Here is a 17,555-nt window from a genome sequence, read left to right on the forward strand (position 1 = left end):
TTTGTACGCCCACCTCTGGTAGATAAATGCAAACTGTCCAATACCATCGCTGAAAATTAGGGTGCCCTGGCATCCCGTGGCTGTGAGTGGTTCAGGACAGGGGGCACAAGCTAAGAGTCACACTTTGGGAAGCAAAAATCAACCTTTTGAGATAAAAGTATCATTGCAATCTAATCTCAGGGATGTGAGCAGTATGACTTGATCAGCCCCATCCCAGGGGAATCCCAGGTCTGCTGATTCTGATCTTTGGGTGTGGGCATGTTTCCAATGGACTCTGTGATCCCTTGAAGAGATGTGCAGAACTCAATGAGAGTCCATCTCTAGTTCGGGCAGGAGTTCAAAGATCACATCTCTCCTGTAACTCATCTCATCTCAGGAATGGTTCGGATTCTATAAGTCATAAAGAGATTTTTCAGGGGCAGTTTTCTGCTAGACCCATTACTGAGGTCCTTTGACATAATGTGACCCACATCTTCTAAAGAGCTAGACTGTCAAGAAATCTGAGTGAATTCTTCAATGTCCAGGGGATGGGACAGTGGAATCTGCTGGGTCCCCATTTCTGGCTAATGTGGTGTAAGTATCCCCCGGGCCTAAGGGAGGAGTAATTACTGCTCAGGTCTCCATCTCTGGACAGAAGTGGGGACTGGCACCCTAGATTCCCAAGGAACCTATCTGTTTTGCAAAAGTGTAAGACACCCTAGAGCTACATCTCTGTCTGGGAGAGATCCTAAAACTAGGTTTCAAGTGCAGATCGTGCTGTTGCCTTCTAACCAATGCAACCTGTTGCTTAACAGTAGTTCACGGTGATCTTCATGGCAACTGAGAGCTAATGAAGGGAAATTTGTGCAACTTAAAGCATTTTTCTGGCCCAAAGCATCTGGAACTTGGTGCTCAGATTAAAGATTTTAAAAAAAGAAAGTGAAAACAAAGGTGATAGGAAAGCAAACTGGTGCGGGACACAGTTAACCTCATCATTCCTCCCTTAGTTTGATCTACTCCCAGAGCAGCTAACCAGGCATATGTCAATAAATGAGTAAATAGGTCAATGATAATGTCACAAAGTTGTGCAATATAAAGAGAAAGAAGGCTCCTCAAAAACAGGGTTCTTCTTTCCAATAACTCACTTTACATTATTTTACAAAGAATAATTATTTCTTACTTAAATTCAATACCAATCAAATTATCTGCAGGAATAGCTCTACAACATTTATAACCCACGAGACAAATGGCAGCTGGGTAAGTCAGTGATCAGAGGGCATAGAATGAAGATCAATTATCTAGAAATTGTCCAAACCTGACTCCCCCTCCTAAATGTATGCATTCCTCCAATTCTAATCATGCAGTCCTAGCTTTCTTTGCTATATTATTAATACTGATCCCTACTGCTCACTTACCTTTTCCCCTAAGATGATAGAAACATAGAAAACCTACAGCTCAATACAGGCCTTTCGGCCCACAATGCTGTGCTGAACATGTACTTACTTTAGAAATTACCTCGGGTTACCCATAGCCCTCTATTTTTCCAAGCTCCATGTACTTATCCAGGAGTCTCTTAAAAGACCCTATTGTATCTGCCTCCACCACCATTTCTGGCAGCCCATTCCACGTACTCACCACTCTCTGCATAAAAAACATAACCCTGACATCTCCTCTATACCTATTTCCAAGCACCTTAAAACTGTGTCTTCTCATGTTAGCCATTTCAGCCCTGGGAAAAAGCCTCTGACAATCCACACGATCAGTGCCTCTCATCATCTTATACACCTCTATCAGGTCACCTCTCATCCTCCGTCGCTCCAAGGAGAAAAGGCCGAGTTCACTTAACCCATTCTCATGAGGCATGCTCCCCAATTCAGGCAACATCCTTGTAGATAGTGTGAATAGTCCTACAAAATTAGTGAATTAGGGTGGGACAAAATCAGGACAGTTGTGGTGGATATTTACTTTCCAGGGCCTGAAAGACTTATTGCTAAACTCAGTCTTTAAAAACAGTTTATTTGACCAATCTTCTGCACACTTTCTTGCTCATGCAGCTTGTAATCAAATATTTATTCAGAAATGTTCCAGAAGCATAAATAGTTTGGGATATTCTACCACACTAAAAACACTATATCAAATCAAACATATGTAAATATCTGAGCTCACACACTGGGTGTAATATTAAATAGACTTTAAGAACTATATTTATAAATTTCCAAAAATTTAATACTTCCAAAATGTAGGTAGCTAGTAGGCACTAACTGACTTTCTCCACTCTATTTCTGTGGGGTAACTGCACTGTGCCATTCTAGAACCAAAAACATGGTAAAGACAAAACACAGACCCAAAAATCCTGAAATTCACAGCAGAATGGAGCAATCATCTAACTAGAAATTTAACCTGATCATTCTGTCATTTCCTTTATCAATCTAAAATTAATCTATTGTCTCACACTCTCACTACTGTCCTTTTATCAATCCCAAACTACCTGACCTGCCCTTTTCCAATGTCTTGCGTTAATCTCCAACTAATCACATTATCCTACTTTTTCCCCAAATTCCTTTATTAATACAGGTTTCCTGCTCATCCATCCCCAACTGATCCAGCTACTTCATTCTCTCACCAAACTCCCAAATGAATTCCAAGCTCATCCCATTGTTTCATCCTCTCATAGAACGTACAGTACAGCACAATACAGGCCCTTCAGCCAACAATGTTATGCTGACCTTTTAATCTACTCCAGGATTAATCTAACCCTTCCCTCCTACAGACCTTCATTTTTCTTTCATCCGTGTGCCTGTCCAAGTCTTAAATCTCCCTAATGTATCTGCCTCTACCATGCACTTACACTCACTGTGTAAAAAAAATTCTACCTCAGACATTCCCTCAAAACATTTCTCCAATCACCTTAAAATTATGACCTCTCCTATTAGCCATTTCCACCCTATGACAAAGGTGCTGGCTGTTCACTGTATCTATGCCTCTAATCATCTCACAGACCTCTTTCAAGTCACCTGTCATCCTCCTTCACTCTAAAAAGAAAACTCTCAACTTGATCAACCTTTCCTCGTAAGCCAAGCTTTCTAATCCAGACAGCATTCTGGTAAATCTCCTCTGCACCCTCTCTAAAGTTTCCATATCCTTCCAATAATGACATGACCAGAACTCAATTCAACTCAGTACTCACTCTCCCACCATCATTCTTTATCCTGAATTGTTCCAACTTTCCTCATAATTCCATATCAATCCAAACTAATTGTCATATTCCACTCTTTCATTTATCCTGTATTGATCCCAAACTATTCCTATTACTTAACTTTCCCTCAGTCTCACCTCTCTGTCCATAAGCCTCAGCCAAACTGAGCAGAGAGCAGACCTCGCTAGAGAAACAGGCTGAACCATGAGGATACTTAAGATGTTGAGCTCATGAATTCTACTCACCTGACAAACTCTTGAAAGATGAATAATTCCAGAACACAAATGACCACTGAATCACTAGGGAATTTAAGGTGTTTCTTGCATTTTGAAATAGATGAGGTGCTCATGAAAGTAACAATTAGCGGTGGAGAGTTATTTCCATCACCATCATTTACGAATTTGACTGGTAAAGATGCTGACCAAAATGCAAAGATGGAAGTGAACTTCATAATACTGTTGGTTTGGGATCAGTTCACCCAAATTGGGTACTAGCAAAAGGAGTAGAGTGCTGTCCATCTGAATAATAACAAATCTAACCTTCCCCATGGAACAATCTTCTACAGTAACTGCAAGCCCCAACTCTATATGAATTGGCCAATTGAGCACCTGTACAGAAAGTTAACTGTTCACAAAGAACTACATGGGAACATTCTGCCTATGCTGGTAAAGCCAACTTCATGATAGGGGTCTCTTGAAAACATAATTCTGTTTTTTAAGATAATTACACTTAGCTATACTGGATTGATTCACAGAACTTAACAGAAAGGAAAAGGAAACCAGAAGCACAAGTGCTTGCAGGAATAGATGATTTCAGTTGGTACCAAATGGTGTTAAGGACCCCTTCCCAATGACTGTATGTGGTTAGGGGCAAGTCAACTGTATTGTTTGAAGAGTTACCTAGAGGGTGGGGTATGTCAAATGTTCCTGATGCTGGGGCAGGAGTCTGCATATATATACTAATCTCATTACAGAGCAGTGTAGTTGAGGAGAGAAATGATTGACTATGAAAAACCACAATATGCTGCCAGCGAAACTGTTGGTTGATGGTAGCACTATTCCTTCACTTTCAACCTTGTCTTTCATTGTTCTGGTAGGATTCATCTTGCTGCTTCAGGTGTATTCCTCTTTCCGTGGGAGATGATGCTCGATCTGAACATTATCGGAAAACTACGGCCATTGCAACCTGTATATTCAAGTACTATGTATGATACTGGATCAGGCAGATCACCAGTTCCATGATATCTCTTGACTGCTACAATCTGAGCAGAAGAAAGAGGATTTCTGGGGCACTGCAACCATGTATCCCAGAATCCAAACCTACTCTCAGGTTCCTGGAATTGTCAGTAAACAACAGACCGACTCAAAATGAAAACACTCTATGTACCTCAAGAAAACTGGCATTGTTTTGTGTACTGCTTCCTTTCAAAATGCACCTGTGTATATATAACTTATTATGTTACTGGGTAAATTGTTTATTTACATTATTTTACATGTGCACTTTTCACCACATCTTATGTTATTGCATAATGTGTTACTGAATATAGCATGCATGTTTGCAATTTTTAAATAATATGCCATATACTATTGAATATAATGCTATTATTCTATTTTGATACCTAAGTTGTAATAATACTTAAATTGAAAATTTGGATCTAGTGATCATCAGTACACTATTTGAACCTACAGATGATTATGGAAGTGGATAAGTTAAAGGATTTTTTTTTATTATCAGTGACATATGTCGTGAAATTTGTTGTTTTGTGGTAGTAGACGTGCAAATCACAAAAGTTACTATAAATCGCAATAAATAAATCTAACAATCACAAGTACACTGTCTGAACCTATAGATAATTATGGAAGTGGACAAGTTAAAGGAATTTTAAGGATAGCTGAAAATTGGGTGGATGACATTCACAGTAGAAGATGAAAACTCTTCAAACTGGGACAAAATTTTAATGTCATTTCATTGTAAAGAAACTAATGTCCGTAAAAAAAAAACACAAATTGGGGGTCATGAGTGACAATATATAGAAGATGATCTCAGTGCTGTGAGTAAAATAAATTAGATGTGTTAAATGGTGACCTAAAATAGTAATCTTTTCCTGCTTCTTCACAGTTTATTGTGCAATCCCACTGAGAAATTGTGAGCATTTTTGGTCAACCAAGTCCAAAAAGACGCTGAAAGGTTACAAAAGGGATGACAAATGGGATGGAGGAACTGGATTAAGAAGCAAAATTATATAAACTGGACATACCCTTCTAAAGAAGGGGTTTAATATTGATATGACCACTGGCTTTATTTTCACATAAACTACAGCAGAATAGAGCTGGTGCAGATGATGGTGCAGCAGAGTCCAACCAGACCGTAACTCCATCTGTAATTCTCAATATCTGAATTAACAGGAATAAATCTGCTAGATCAAAATGGCAATCTTCAGAGTGTCAGCAACAAGCCCAAACTGTCAAATGCACTACCTAATGAGCACCACCAAGTATAAAGAGCCTAAGGGCAGCCCAACATCCAGTAATCGGCTGATCACCATCCATACTATTCACCAGGTTCAAGATATCAAATGGCAGTGGAAGAAGCTCAAAGTAGTAGTAAGAAGCAAGCACTCACTATGGGTCAGTTATGTACTGAGGGTAGTTACTCACTGAAATTCCTCCAATCCAGCTGCAAAAGGAGGAGGGCTGGGCATGGGGCTAGCAAACCCATCCTATAAAAACCCAGAAGTACAGAAACACCAACAGAAGCTCCAGAGATCTCATCCCTGGGAGAGGAAGGATCTCTGAAAGTGGGCTACACCTGGAGACAACTAGAAAGACTGACCCAGGATACAGGACTCTGGTGAGCTGCTCTCAGTGGCCTATGCCCCAGTAGGGGTAATGGGCTTAAGTAAATAGGGCAATCTCTCATTTATAGTTTGTCAATCAGGGCCAATCAGTTACTCATTGACAATCGGCACTTGCTGACATCAGCCAATCACAGACACTATCACAGACTGAGGGTTGCTCACTAACTGTAGACAACTTCACTGAGTATCAGGCAGTTGCTGGGGTGCAACCACTCAGTGGGGATCGATCACTCATGGACAATCACTCCAAAGGTTGTTCACTCACTGACAATCGACCACTTACTGAGGGTCAGTCACCCACCGATGGATCTGTCGCTTGCCAAGAATGGGCCACTCATTAAGAGTAAGCAACTTGCTCAGTCAGTGAGGATCAGTCAAATTGCTGAACATCAGTGGCTTGCTGAGGACTATTCATTTGATGAGGTTATCTGTTGAAGCGAGTTACTCTGAGGTTGGTAATCACTCAGAGTTGGTCTTTCACTGTCATCAATCAATCACTCAGCCAGTCCGTGTCCTGAGTTAGTTAGTTGCTGAGGGAATGGTCATTCACTGTGGCTGGTTAATTTTTGACGGCAATTCCTTTCACTGAGAATCAGTGGCTTGTAGACAATCATCAGGCCACAGTTTAAGAATAAGGGGTAGGCCATTTAGAATGGAGTTCAGGAAAAACTTTTTCACCCAGAGAGTTGTGGATCTATGGAATGCTCTGCCTCAGAAGACAGTGGAAGCCAATTCTCTGGATGCTTTCAAGAAAGAGTTAGATAGAGCTCTTAAAGATAGTGGAGTCAAGGGATATGGGGAGAAGGCAGAAACAGAGTACTGATTGTGGATGATCAGCCATGATCACATTGAATGGCGGAGCTGGCTCGAAGGGCCAAATGGCCTACCCCTGCACCTATTGTCTATTGTAAAGATTCTGATACTTGCTGAGAGTTGATGAAATACTGAGGTCACTGACTGAGGATCAGCCACTCATTAAGGTCATTATCTCACGGAGCTGTGTGGTAGCTAACTCACTAAAAGTCCGCTGGTCAGTTAGTAAAGCCAGGTATACACTTCGGCTCGGCTGGATACTCCCTAAGGGTCAGTCACTCAGTGGTATCAGTCAATCACCGGAAGTTAGTTGGTCACTAGTTTGGTCTCTGATCTTTCACTAAAGATCAGTTATTCCCTCAGATTTAGTCAATCTTTGACAGTCTATCGTGGACAACTAATTGATCACACAATGTCAATTGGTTGAGAATCAGATGGTGATAGATATTCAGAAAGTCAGGATGACCCACCGGTCACTGACAGTCCATTGATCACAAACCAAAATAATTGGAAAAACCACCAGGAAATACTGTGTTATCAATATACAAGGTGGTGTCCTTAAGTGTGGGTCTCCCTATAGATGGGAGTTTATCAAAAGATCTGAACATTCTGAGAGCCCCGTAATAACCCTGATAATTAAATTTCTGTTAATTCATGCACAGGATCCCTGACTCCACCCAACTCCGGAGTGCCTCGTAGGCAGCAGCTGTTCATTTCATTCTGGTTTAGAGAAGGTTTCATCCAATATTGCTAGAGAAAACAGATAAAGATCTGTGTGCAGTGCACATGTGGGTTCAGAAATTCCAGATGGGCTAGTATGTACAGCAGCATTTTCAGAACAGCAGGAGAGCAGAACGCTGGGAGAAATAGCAGGCAAATACTCAGGTTTAGGCACCAAGGAAAACTTGAAAGGGAAGAAATGGCGCAGATAGGAGAGCTGGGGAAGGTGTCATGGAGGCAAGAATAGTAAGGGTGAAAGAAATGAGAGGGAAGAGGTGGTAAAAGGAGTGAAGGGTCATCAACAAATAATGTGTGGAAAAAAGGAATTGGGGGTTAAGCAATAGATGGAATGAATAGAGGAAGAGGTGTGAAGAGGGTTTGTGGAGAAGGGTTTTGAAGAACTCTGGAAGAGGTGGGATGGGAAAGAGCTAGAGAAACAGAGCAATAGCTGGGGGAATGAACTGGGAAAGAGGTATGTGGAAGGGGTAGAGGAAGATGTGATGAGAAGGAGAAGAACGAAGGGAAAATGTGAGGGGGCAGAGGTATGATATCAGGGAGAGGTGAGAGAACAAGGAAGAGTTGAATGAAAAGGGAAAGGAAAAGAGGTGAAGAAAAGTAGGGGTGAGGACCAAGGAGGCAGAATAAACATGGAAGGACAGAAGGGAATGGAAGGCCAATAGAAGGATGGGGAATGGAATGAAAGTAAGAAGGTAGGAAGGAAGAGAATAAGGAAAGAAAGGTGGACAATGTGATAATAAAGGGAAGAAGTGAAGAGATGTATGGGTAAATAGAGAAGAGGGTAGAAGAAAAGATGGGGCATGGGTTGGGGAGATGAGAGTAGAAGAGGAAGGAATTGGGGAACAGGACAACCGAGAGAAGTGGAGGGTGTGGATTGTGAGAAGGTGTGGGGAGGTATGGATAAGGAGAGAGGAGGAGGAAGGAGGGAACGGAACAAACACATTTTGGTTGTTGAGAAGTCAGGAGTGAGGCTGACATATGGAAGAATGACCAGCTGTAGCAATAACCATCAGCTCTAATGGAATCCACACTCCAGTTCGACTCTGTACAGGAAAAAAAAAGCAGCAGAAGGTCACAGATAAATTCCAGCTGTAATTCTAACTGTCTCTGTGCTGCCTGCCTCTCCCTCCCTTCACTCCGTGCCTCACACAGTCTGTTAATATGGTGCAGATTATTTTTCAGGGCTCTCCTTGTGAAAGTGATTGGTTATTTTTTCAATAATGCATTCCTAGTCAATTCTGTTCCTTCCGCAGTATATTGCTAAATTTGAACAACACATAACCCCACCCCACATCATTCCCCTCTCCCACCCCTGCTGACCTCACCCTACATCAAGACTCACTAGAACCTCCCAGCAGATCTGGGGGAGGGGGACTACACATTTCTTAACCTTCCTCTGGCATTCATCAGAATAAATTCTGCCCCTCTCCCCCCCTTACAAGGAATACTGCCCCCACCTCATCGGGTTCTCCTCCCACCTCTCCTCATGCCCTGTTTAGTTCCCCAGCTAAACTGCAGAATCTGCATTTCTTTCTAATTCCCTCTCCTCAGGGGTGATCAGGAACTTGCACCAGGTGAATTGAAGCAATGAAGCTGCTTTGTGGGGAACATCATTGTGTGCACATTGCTGTACTTCAAGCAGGGAAGGGGCAGTTGCACTGTTCTGAGAGGTTTATTCACAATGTTATAAATCAGACGGAGAGACAGTGATATACTTTAATCTCAAACAGCTGTCACAACATGATACACACAGCACGAGCACTACACAACGGCAATGAAAGAGCCTGAGTGAGTTGAATAAGGGGCCTGGCAGAAGTAAACTTCTACCGCACCACAGTCCTAGTTTAATTTATCTCATCTGTCCCAAAGCTGCTGTAACTGAGGAGAACACAGCCCTAGGTTAAAGGGGAAAACAGGCAGGATTCCTGCTGTAAATCTTTGCCCTCAATCGAAAGAGTTAGAGGGAAGGTTAATCAGCCAACATTTCTGCTTCTTATTACTGTCCGGAGTCCTGCTGTAAAAAAAGGGAGAATCACCCAGACACGAGGAAATCTGCAGATGCTGGAAATTCAAGCAACACACACAAAATGCTGGTGGAACGCAGCAGGCCAGGCAGCATCTATAGGGAGAAGCGCTGTCGATGTTTCGGGCCAAGACCCTGACAAAGGGCCGAAATGTAGACAGCGCTTCTCCCTATAGATGCTGCCTGGCCTGCTGAATCACCCAGAATTCCTGTTCCCAATCATTTTCCTGTGTGTCCTAGATTAAAGGAAGGAGAGTCACATGGAAATCCTATTCTGAAATTACCCCAATTGATTTCCAGCTCTGGTAAAACTACATTGATCTGAATAATATGCAAAGAAAGTATTGAGCTCAGTCCCAAACTTTGAGCTGACCTAATCACTCTCTATCCTTGCAACCCAAAATGTAATCATCAAGCCCAAATTTGCTAATATACTCACAAAGATAATAAAATGTGACAGTACCTGGTCAATGCCGGGAGGTCTCAGCCCACCAGCACCACAGCATAGCCATCAGTACAACCAGTCCTATCACAGGCAAGGAGAGCACAGGGGGGTCAGGAAAAGTGGCATTCTGAGGCAGAGAGACAGGCAGAACAAAGACAACGACAGAAAGAAAGCAAAACAGAGATGGAGGCACAGGAAAAACCAGCGACAGACACCAACAAGAGCAAGAATCAAATGGGCATACCAAAGGTGCAGAAAACATCCACAATGCACAATAGAAATCAGCAAGAGCGCACACACAGATATAGATGTGCAAGCAAAAACACACACACACACACACACACACACACACACATACACATACACACACACATATGGGGACAAACAATAAAATACAGAGATATAAAGTCAGGCACCCAGAAATACAGTTACACAAGGCAAAGCAAAGGCATACACAAATGCAGATGCACATGCAAATATACATATCAACATCCCAATGTACGCATTCAAAGGCAGGTACACAAACGGACAGAAGCATCATAACAAGAAAGCAGGGAGAAGTGCACATGTACACAGACACACAGAGAGCGCCAGATGCATATGCACAAAGGCACGCACAAATAGATACACAAATGTACATACATATGTATGAAAGGAAAACATAGGCATATGGAGAGACAAAAACAAGTATGATGTCAAGGTGACAGTCAGAGAAGAAATGGATGGGGAAGGAGAGGGACAGGGAGGAAACCAAACAAATACAGTGAACATGAAAATGTAATTGTGACATCAAAAGATTAAAGCAGGTAGGAGCAAATAAACAGAGGGAGTCAGAACATAGAAAGATGGAGATATCAGAAAAGGAGACATTTGTGAATATTCATGAACAAAATTTGAAGGTGAAAGAAAACAGAAGTAAAATAAAGGCAGCCAAATCAGATAAAAGGGATGGAAAGGAGAACAGTAATTACAAAAAATAATGCAAATGAGAAAAGGGAAGTTATAGTGAAGGAGAAAAGATGGGAAGTGAGAAGGAAAAGGGATCACAGTGAGTAAAGGTAAATAGAGTAAGAGACAATCAGGGAAAGGGAAAGAACAGGGAAAGAGCATTATTAACACTTCAAATATTGAAGCATGCTGAGATTTAACAGACATTTCATACCAGCAAAGACAAGCAGACATAATTCAGTAAAGGCAACAACAGAATTCTTCAACACTAATATCACAGGTTATCATTTTAAACAAATCAACTCATAGATGAAGAAGAGCACTTACAGCATCCCTCTAAAGCAAGCTGTCATGCTGCCCATCGCAGTTTCTAAATGGACCTCAAGTTATTTCAGAAACTTTGGCCAATATTTCCTACTCACAAGTGTGTGTGTGTGTGTGTGTGTGTGTGTGGGAATAGTCCAAGTAGATTTGTTCATGCCTCTTACTCAACCATCACTTCATGATAGATTTAAGTCAACCTTTTCTATTACACCCATTCAGTTTTTTATAACCTCTAGATCGGGGGTTCCCAGTCACTTTTATGCCATGGACCCTACCATTAACCAAAGGGTCCGTAGACCAGGTTGGGAACCCCTGCTCTAGATCGATCTCCCTCATTTAGTTCCTTTTTTAAATTATTATTTATTGATTAATTTTTTAGAAAATTACAAAGAATAAATGTAATGATAAAATAGCAAGAAAGAGAAAAATAATATTAACCCTCCCCCTACCCCCCTTAACCCTTGTCTAAAGAAAGAAAAAAAGAAAGAAGAGAAAGATTGCCTGGATATCGGAGGATCCCCACATGCTCCATGGAGTTCAAAATAATTTTAATATTTATTTTTACTTTCCCCAATTACTTTATAATTTTATCTTCAAAGGACCTATGTATTTAATCCTATCTTTTGTAGGTATGGGAGCCAAATTTTCAAAAATATATCATATTCATTTCTTCAATTGTATGTCTCATTTAGTTCCTTAAATCAACAACCCCCACACCCACCCCCGTGTCCTCCTCAGTCATTCCTTTATTTCCCATTCTTTCCCTTCTTCATATTTTATACTTCTCTATTTTGGCTTTACTGTACCTTTTCAAAAGCTTCTATCATTCATGATCTCTTGTTCCATAATGGTCCTTTATATCCTCAATAAGGATTATCCTCATACTCCTCTATAGAAGTACCACATTTGCAAATACTGTTCTATAGGGTCCCTATTCCTTTATTTCCCACTAGAGGAATCCCTCATGCACACTTACATAAATATTCTCCAACATCAGACCTTAAGGTCTTCTCTTATTCCCAGTGGACTATTACTTTTCCAATTAACCAAGTTGAACTTCTCTGCCAATTCAGTCTATCCTTTTAATGAGCAGCTTTTTAATAGTCTCTGCCACACAGACTCTCACATTTCTTATTTTACCATCTCTCATAGCTGTTTTTATTAAGGACTCCACCCTTTTCCCACGGGCCCTTATACAATCCAGGAAGGGTCTTTCAGACTCCCTGGATCTGGCCAAGTAAAAACGGGCCTGGGAGACAACTGACAGCCAACTCCAGATTTGGAATGGAGCATTAATTGTTGTTTTAATACCAATTTGCTAGTCATTTGTCACAGACACATTACTGACCAGATAACCATCTATGAGATGGAGTTGACAATCTACATTAATCTTGTAAGGACTTGTATTAAAAAGTATCCAAAGTCAAGTTTTGCCAAACTCTAAATTAGTTTTGAAGATGGTTCTAGGAAGATTACATCTGTAGACAAGCCAGACAGTTACAACAAATGAAACACTTTAGAAGCAGTTTTGTCAAAGGCAATGAGTCAATTAAGTATAAAATTTGGAAGATATAGAAAGATTAATAATTTCATCCAACAGAAATTAAACTTTGGTAATAAAAATTATAATAACTGCTGGTATAGTCAGCAGATGAAGCAGCATCTATGGAGAAAGAAACATATTAGATCAATAACTTTTCATCAAAACTAGAAAAGGACTGAAATTAATCATGCCTAAGTTGCAGAGAAAAGAGACAGGTGAACAGAAAAAAGGGAATGTCTATGATAGGATGGATAAGGAGAGATTGGTTGGTGGCGATGCCGGTTGAGTCAGGGTAGTGAGGGTTTGTTAATCACAGCTGATCATTCTGGATGAGGTCTAAGTAGATAGAGATGAATGAAAACAGACAATGAACAAAAGAACTACAGAACTGTGACATACAAAGTATTGCAGCTTCTAGAAATCTAAAATAAAAGAAAATGCTGAAAATACTCAGCAGATCAGGCAGCATCTGTAGAAAGAGAAAAAAACATTATAGGCTGATAATCTTTCACCAGACACAAAAATACAACTGCAGATGCTGTGGATCAAAGAATAAGTACACAACGCTGGAAGAACTCAGCAGGTCAGGCAGCATCCGTGAGAAAAGAGTAGCCAACGTTTCAGGCCGAGACCCTTCATCAGGATCCTGATGAAGGGTCTCGGCCCGAAACGTTGGCTACTCTTTTCTCACGGATGCTGCCTGACCTGCTGAGTTCTTCCAGCGTTGTGTACGTAGTCTTTCACCAGAACTGGCTACTTCTGACATCCACTCTTCAAGAAGGGAGAGAGGTAGAAGAAAGAAAATTATAAGCCTGTTAGTCTGACCTCGGTGGTTGGGAAGATGTTGGAATCAGTTACTAAGGATGAAAGTCTCAGGGTATTTGGAGGCACATGATAAAATAGACTGTAGTCAGCATGGTTTCCTCAAGGGAAAATCTTGCCTGACAAATCTGTTGGAATACTTTGAAAAGTAACAAGCAGGATAGACAATGGAGAATCAGCTGATGTTGTGTACTTGGATTTTCAGAAAACCTTTAACAAGGTGCCACACATGAGGCTGCTTAGCAAGCTACGAGTCCATGGTATTATAGGAAAGATTCTAGCATGGATAAAGCAGTGGCTGTTTGGCTGGAGGCAAGAAATGGGAATAAAGGGAGCTTTTTCTGGTTGGCTGTTGGTGACTAGTGGTGTTTCACAGCAGTCTGTGTTGGGACTGATTCTTTTTACATTATATGTTAATGATTTGGATGATGGAATTGATGGCTTTGTTGCAAAGTTTGCAGATGATATGAAGATAGGTGGAGGGGCAGGTAGTTTTGAGGAAATTGAGAGGCTACAGAAGGACTTAGACAGATTAGGTGAATGGGCAAAGAAGTGGCAGATGGAATACAGTGTTGGGAAGAGTATGGTCATGCACTTTGGTAGAAGAAATGAAAGGGTTGACTATTTCCTAAATGGAGAGAAAATACAAAAACTTGAGGTGCAAAGGGATTTAGTAGTCGTAGTGCAGGATTCCCAAAAGGTTAATTTGCAGTTTGAGAGTCAGTGATGAGGAAGGCAAATGCGATTTTTCATCTCAAGAGGACTAGAATACAAAAACAAGGATGTAATGTTGAGACTTTATAAAGACCTGGTGAGGCCTCACAGATTATTGTGAGATGTGTGGGCCACTTATCTTAGAAAGGATGTGCTGAAACTGGAGAGGGTTCAAAGGAGGTTCATGAAAATGATTGGAGGATTAACTGACTTATCATATGAAAAGTGTCTGATGGCCCTGAGCCTGTATTCACTTGAATTCAGAAGAATGAGGGTCACCTAATTGAAACTATCGAATGATGAAAGGCCTTGATCGAGTGGATGTGGAGAGGATATTTCCTATGGTAGGAGTGTCTAAGACCAGAATACACAGACTCAGAATAGAGGGGTGTACTTTTTGAACAGAGATGAAGAGGAATTTCTTTAGCTTGAGTAGTGAATCTGTAGAATTCATTGCCACTGGCAGTTGTGGAGGCCAAGACTTTACATATTTTTAAGGCAGAGGTTGATAGATTCTTGAATGGTCAGGGCATGAAGGGGTACAGGTAGAAGGCAGGAGATTGAGGCTGAGAGGGAAAATGGATCAGCCATGATGAAATGGTGGAGCAGACTCAATGGGTCAAATGGCCCAATTTTGCTCCTATATCTTATGGTCTTATAAACTATAAAAGGGTAATTGTCCAAAATTGATGATTTGAGTGTGATGCCCTGAAGACCACAATGTTTCATTGGAAGTTTATATGCAATACTTCAAGCTTTCATCAAAGAGGTGTAAGAGGCTAATGCCAAAGTGGGAATGAGATGGAAAATGAAAGTGAAGGACAACTGGGTCACTGTATGGAGTGAATAGAAATGTTCTGCAAAACTAACATTTGACCTCCCAAATGCAACTGTAATCCCAACAATAAGTGCAATGCCTTACAGTTGCCCAGATTAAATTCCATCTGCCAGTTCTCTGCCTATATCTGTAATTGATCCTGCTTTGATAGTCCTTGACACTGTCCACAACTCCACCAGTCTTAGTGCCATTGCTAAAATTACTATACATTTTGATCCAAATCATTGATATATATCACAAGCAACAGAGGTTCTACAATTCATTCTTGTGGATTATCACCTGTTCAATCTCCTACCATCTGGCAGGAGATACAGGAAGGTCTCTGCATGAACAACCAAACTGAAAAACAGCTTTTTTTCTCCTAGGGCTTTCATGCAACTGAACAATGCCCTACTTTAGAGTTGTTTTTTTTAAATTCAGTTATAACTTAAATGTTTCTCTAAATAACTCAGAAGTTACTTTATATTTAGTCATTGTGTTTTACTAATTGAATGGCCAGTATGCTATATTGCACTGAATGAAGGAACACTGGAATCTCCTTGTCCTCAGCAATGACAATAAAGCTCTAACTAACTAACTTACTGGTCACAGACCTCCAGCCAGAGTAGCAGTCTTGCACTCCTGTCTTCTATGGGCAAGCCAGTTCTGAATACCATGCGTCTTTATCTTCTGAATCAAACTACCATGAGGGACCTTATTGAATGCTTTACGAAAGCCTATATAGATAACTTCCAATGCCTTACCATCATCATGCTCCTTTGTCACCTCCTCAAAAACTTCAATCATTCATAAGGTATGAACTGCCTACACAAAGCCAAGCTGACTGCCCCAAAGCTGGTCGTGCCTTTCCAAATGTGCATAAATGCTATCCCTCAGGATTCTCTCATATAGGTTCCATAACTCTTAAGCGAGACTCACTGGACTAATAATCATCCTTATTTCATTTCTTGAACAAAGGCATAATGTTTTCCACTCTCTAGTCCTCTGGGACTTCTCCTCTTGCCAGTGAGGACATAAAGATCTTTAGCAAAGCTCCAGTAATCCCCTCACTAGCTTCTTTCAATATTCTGGGATATATGCCATCAGGACCTGGAATATTCATTTAGTACCTCAGCAACTTGCTATGACTCCAAGTACAAATTCCCTCCATTATCCTTGAGTGGACCTAAACTCTTTTTAGTTATCCTCCTTTTCTTACTATAAAATGTTTTTGGATTCTCACCAAGGGCATTTCATGGCCCCTTTTGGTCTTTCTAAGCACCTGTTTGAACACTTTCCTGCTATCTTTAGCAGGACCCAGTCTGATTAGGTTTACATATGCTTTTATTTTGTCTTGATTTTAGGATCTCTCATGTCATTCAAGGTTCCATTATTTTGTACTTAATCCTTACAAGAACATGCCTATCCTGAACTCTCATCATCTGGTCTTTAAACATCTCCCACGTATCAGACATGGACTTGTCCAACAGCAGTGCTCCTAAATGCCCCTTAGTTTTTGTCTTCCCATCCCCCAATTTAGTACCTTCCCACAAGATCCAATTTTATCTTTACTCATAACTATTTTAAAACATAATGAGTTATGCTCACTATTTCCAAAAGGTGTTCCCCACTACCAGGTCTATCATCAGGCCTAGGTTACTTCCCAAAACCAGGTCCAGTAAGTTGTCTCCACTGCCTGAACTCTCCACAAGTAGTTTGAATGCACTGAATTCTCTTGAATGCACTGAAGAAATCCTGCCCCATCTAAGCATCGTGATCAAGTAAGTTCCAATTGATAGTGGGGAAGTTTAAAATCCCACACTATGAGAACCCCATTGTTCCTGTAGTTTTCCATAATCTGTTTACATATTCCATAACCTGTCTTGTTAAAGTATTCAGCCCCGAACACTTTGTTCACATTACAACCAGGAATTTTGTCAATTTAACTAAGATTTTTTTATTTATGAATCACAAGCTCCTTTTTCCCTCAAAGCCAGGGCTTCTTCCTTGCAACTCTTCCATAAGTACCCTTTTTGTGCAAGGCCTTAGAGATTATGGAGCCATGAACTTCATCTCCGTTTGCAGTCACTATCTTTTGCAGCTCACTCAGTGAGTGTTGGCCTCTCTCAGAAGTGCCATTCTTCTCTATGACAAAGATTAAAGGATGGTCTGATCTAGGCGCAGTGTGGCTGTGGTTTCATATTTTTTCCACTTTTTCCCAATGGACTGCTCTGAGCTCCAAGGTATGTTCAGTGCTTTGAGATGGTCCTGTATCCTTCCCCAGATTTGTGCTTCTCTATTATCATTTCCCTGACTTGTCTCCATTGCTTTTCTGT

General features: G+C 40.9%; 1 protein-coding gene across 5 annotated transcripts in view; it reads right to left on the reverse strand.

The window, feature by feature from the left end:
* Positions 1-5,257: 5,257 nt before the first annotated feature.
* ccdc136b (coiled-coil domain containing 136b) overlaps positions 5,258-17,555 on the reverse strand; it is a 165,168-nt gene continuing 152,870 nt past the window's right edge. For all 5 annotated transcript variants that reach the window (XM_059987124.1, XM_059987125.1, XM_059987122.1 and 2 more), the window contains 2 exons: positions 10,070-10,178; positions 5,258-8,626 (listed from right to left, as the gene is read on the reverse strand). In XM_059987124.1, coding sequence (XP_059843107.1) covers positions 10,074-10,178 — 105 coding nt within the window. In that variant the 3' untranslated portion in view covers positions 5,258-8,626; positions 10,070-10,073. The remainder of the gene's footprint in view (positions 8,627-10,069; positions 10,179-17,555) is intronic.

This window comes from Hypanus sabinus, chromosome 13 (assembly GCF_030144855.1).
Source record: "Hypanus sabinus isolate sHypSab1 chromosome 13, sHypSab1.hap1, whole genome shotgun sequence".
Taxonomy (NCBI): Eukaryota; Metazoa; Chordata; class Chondrichthyes; order Myliobatiformes; family Dasyatidae; genus Hypanus; species Hypanus sabinus.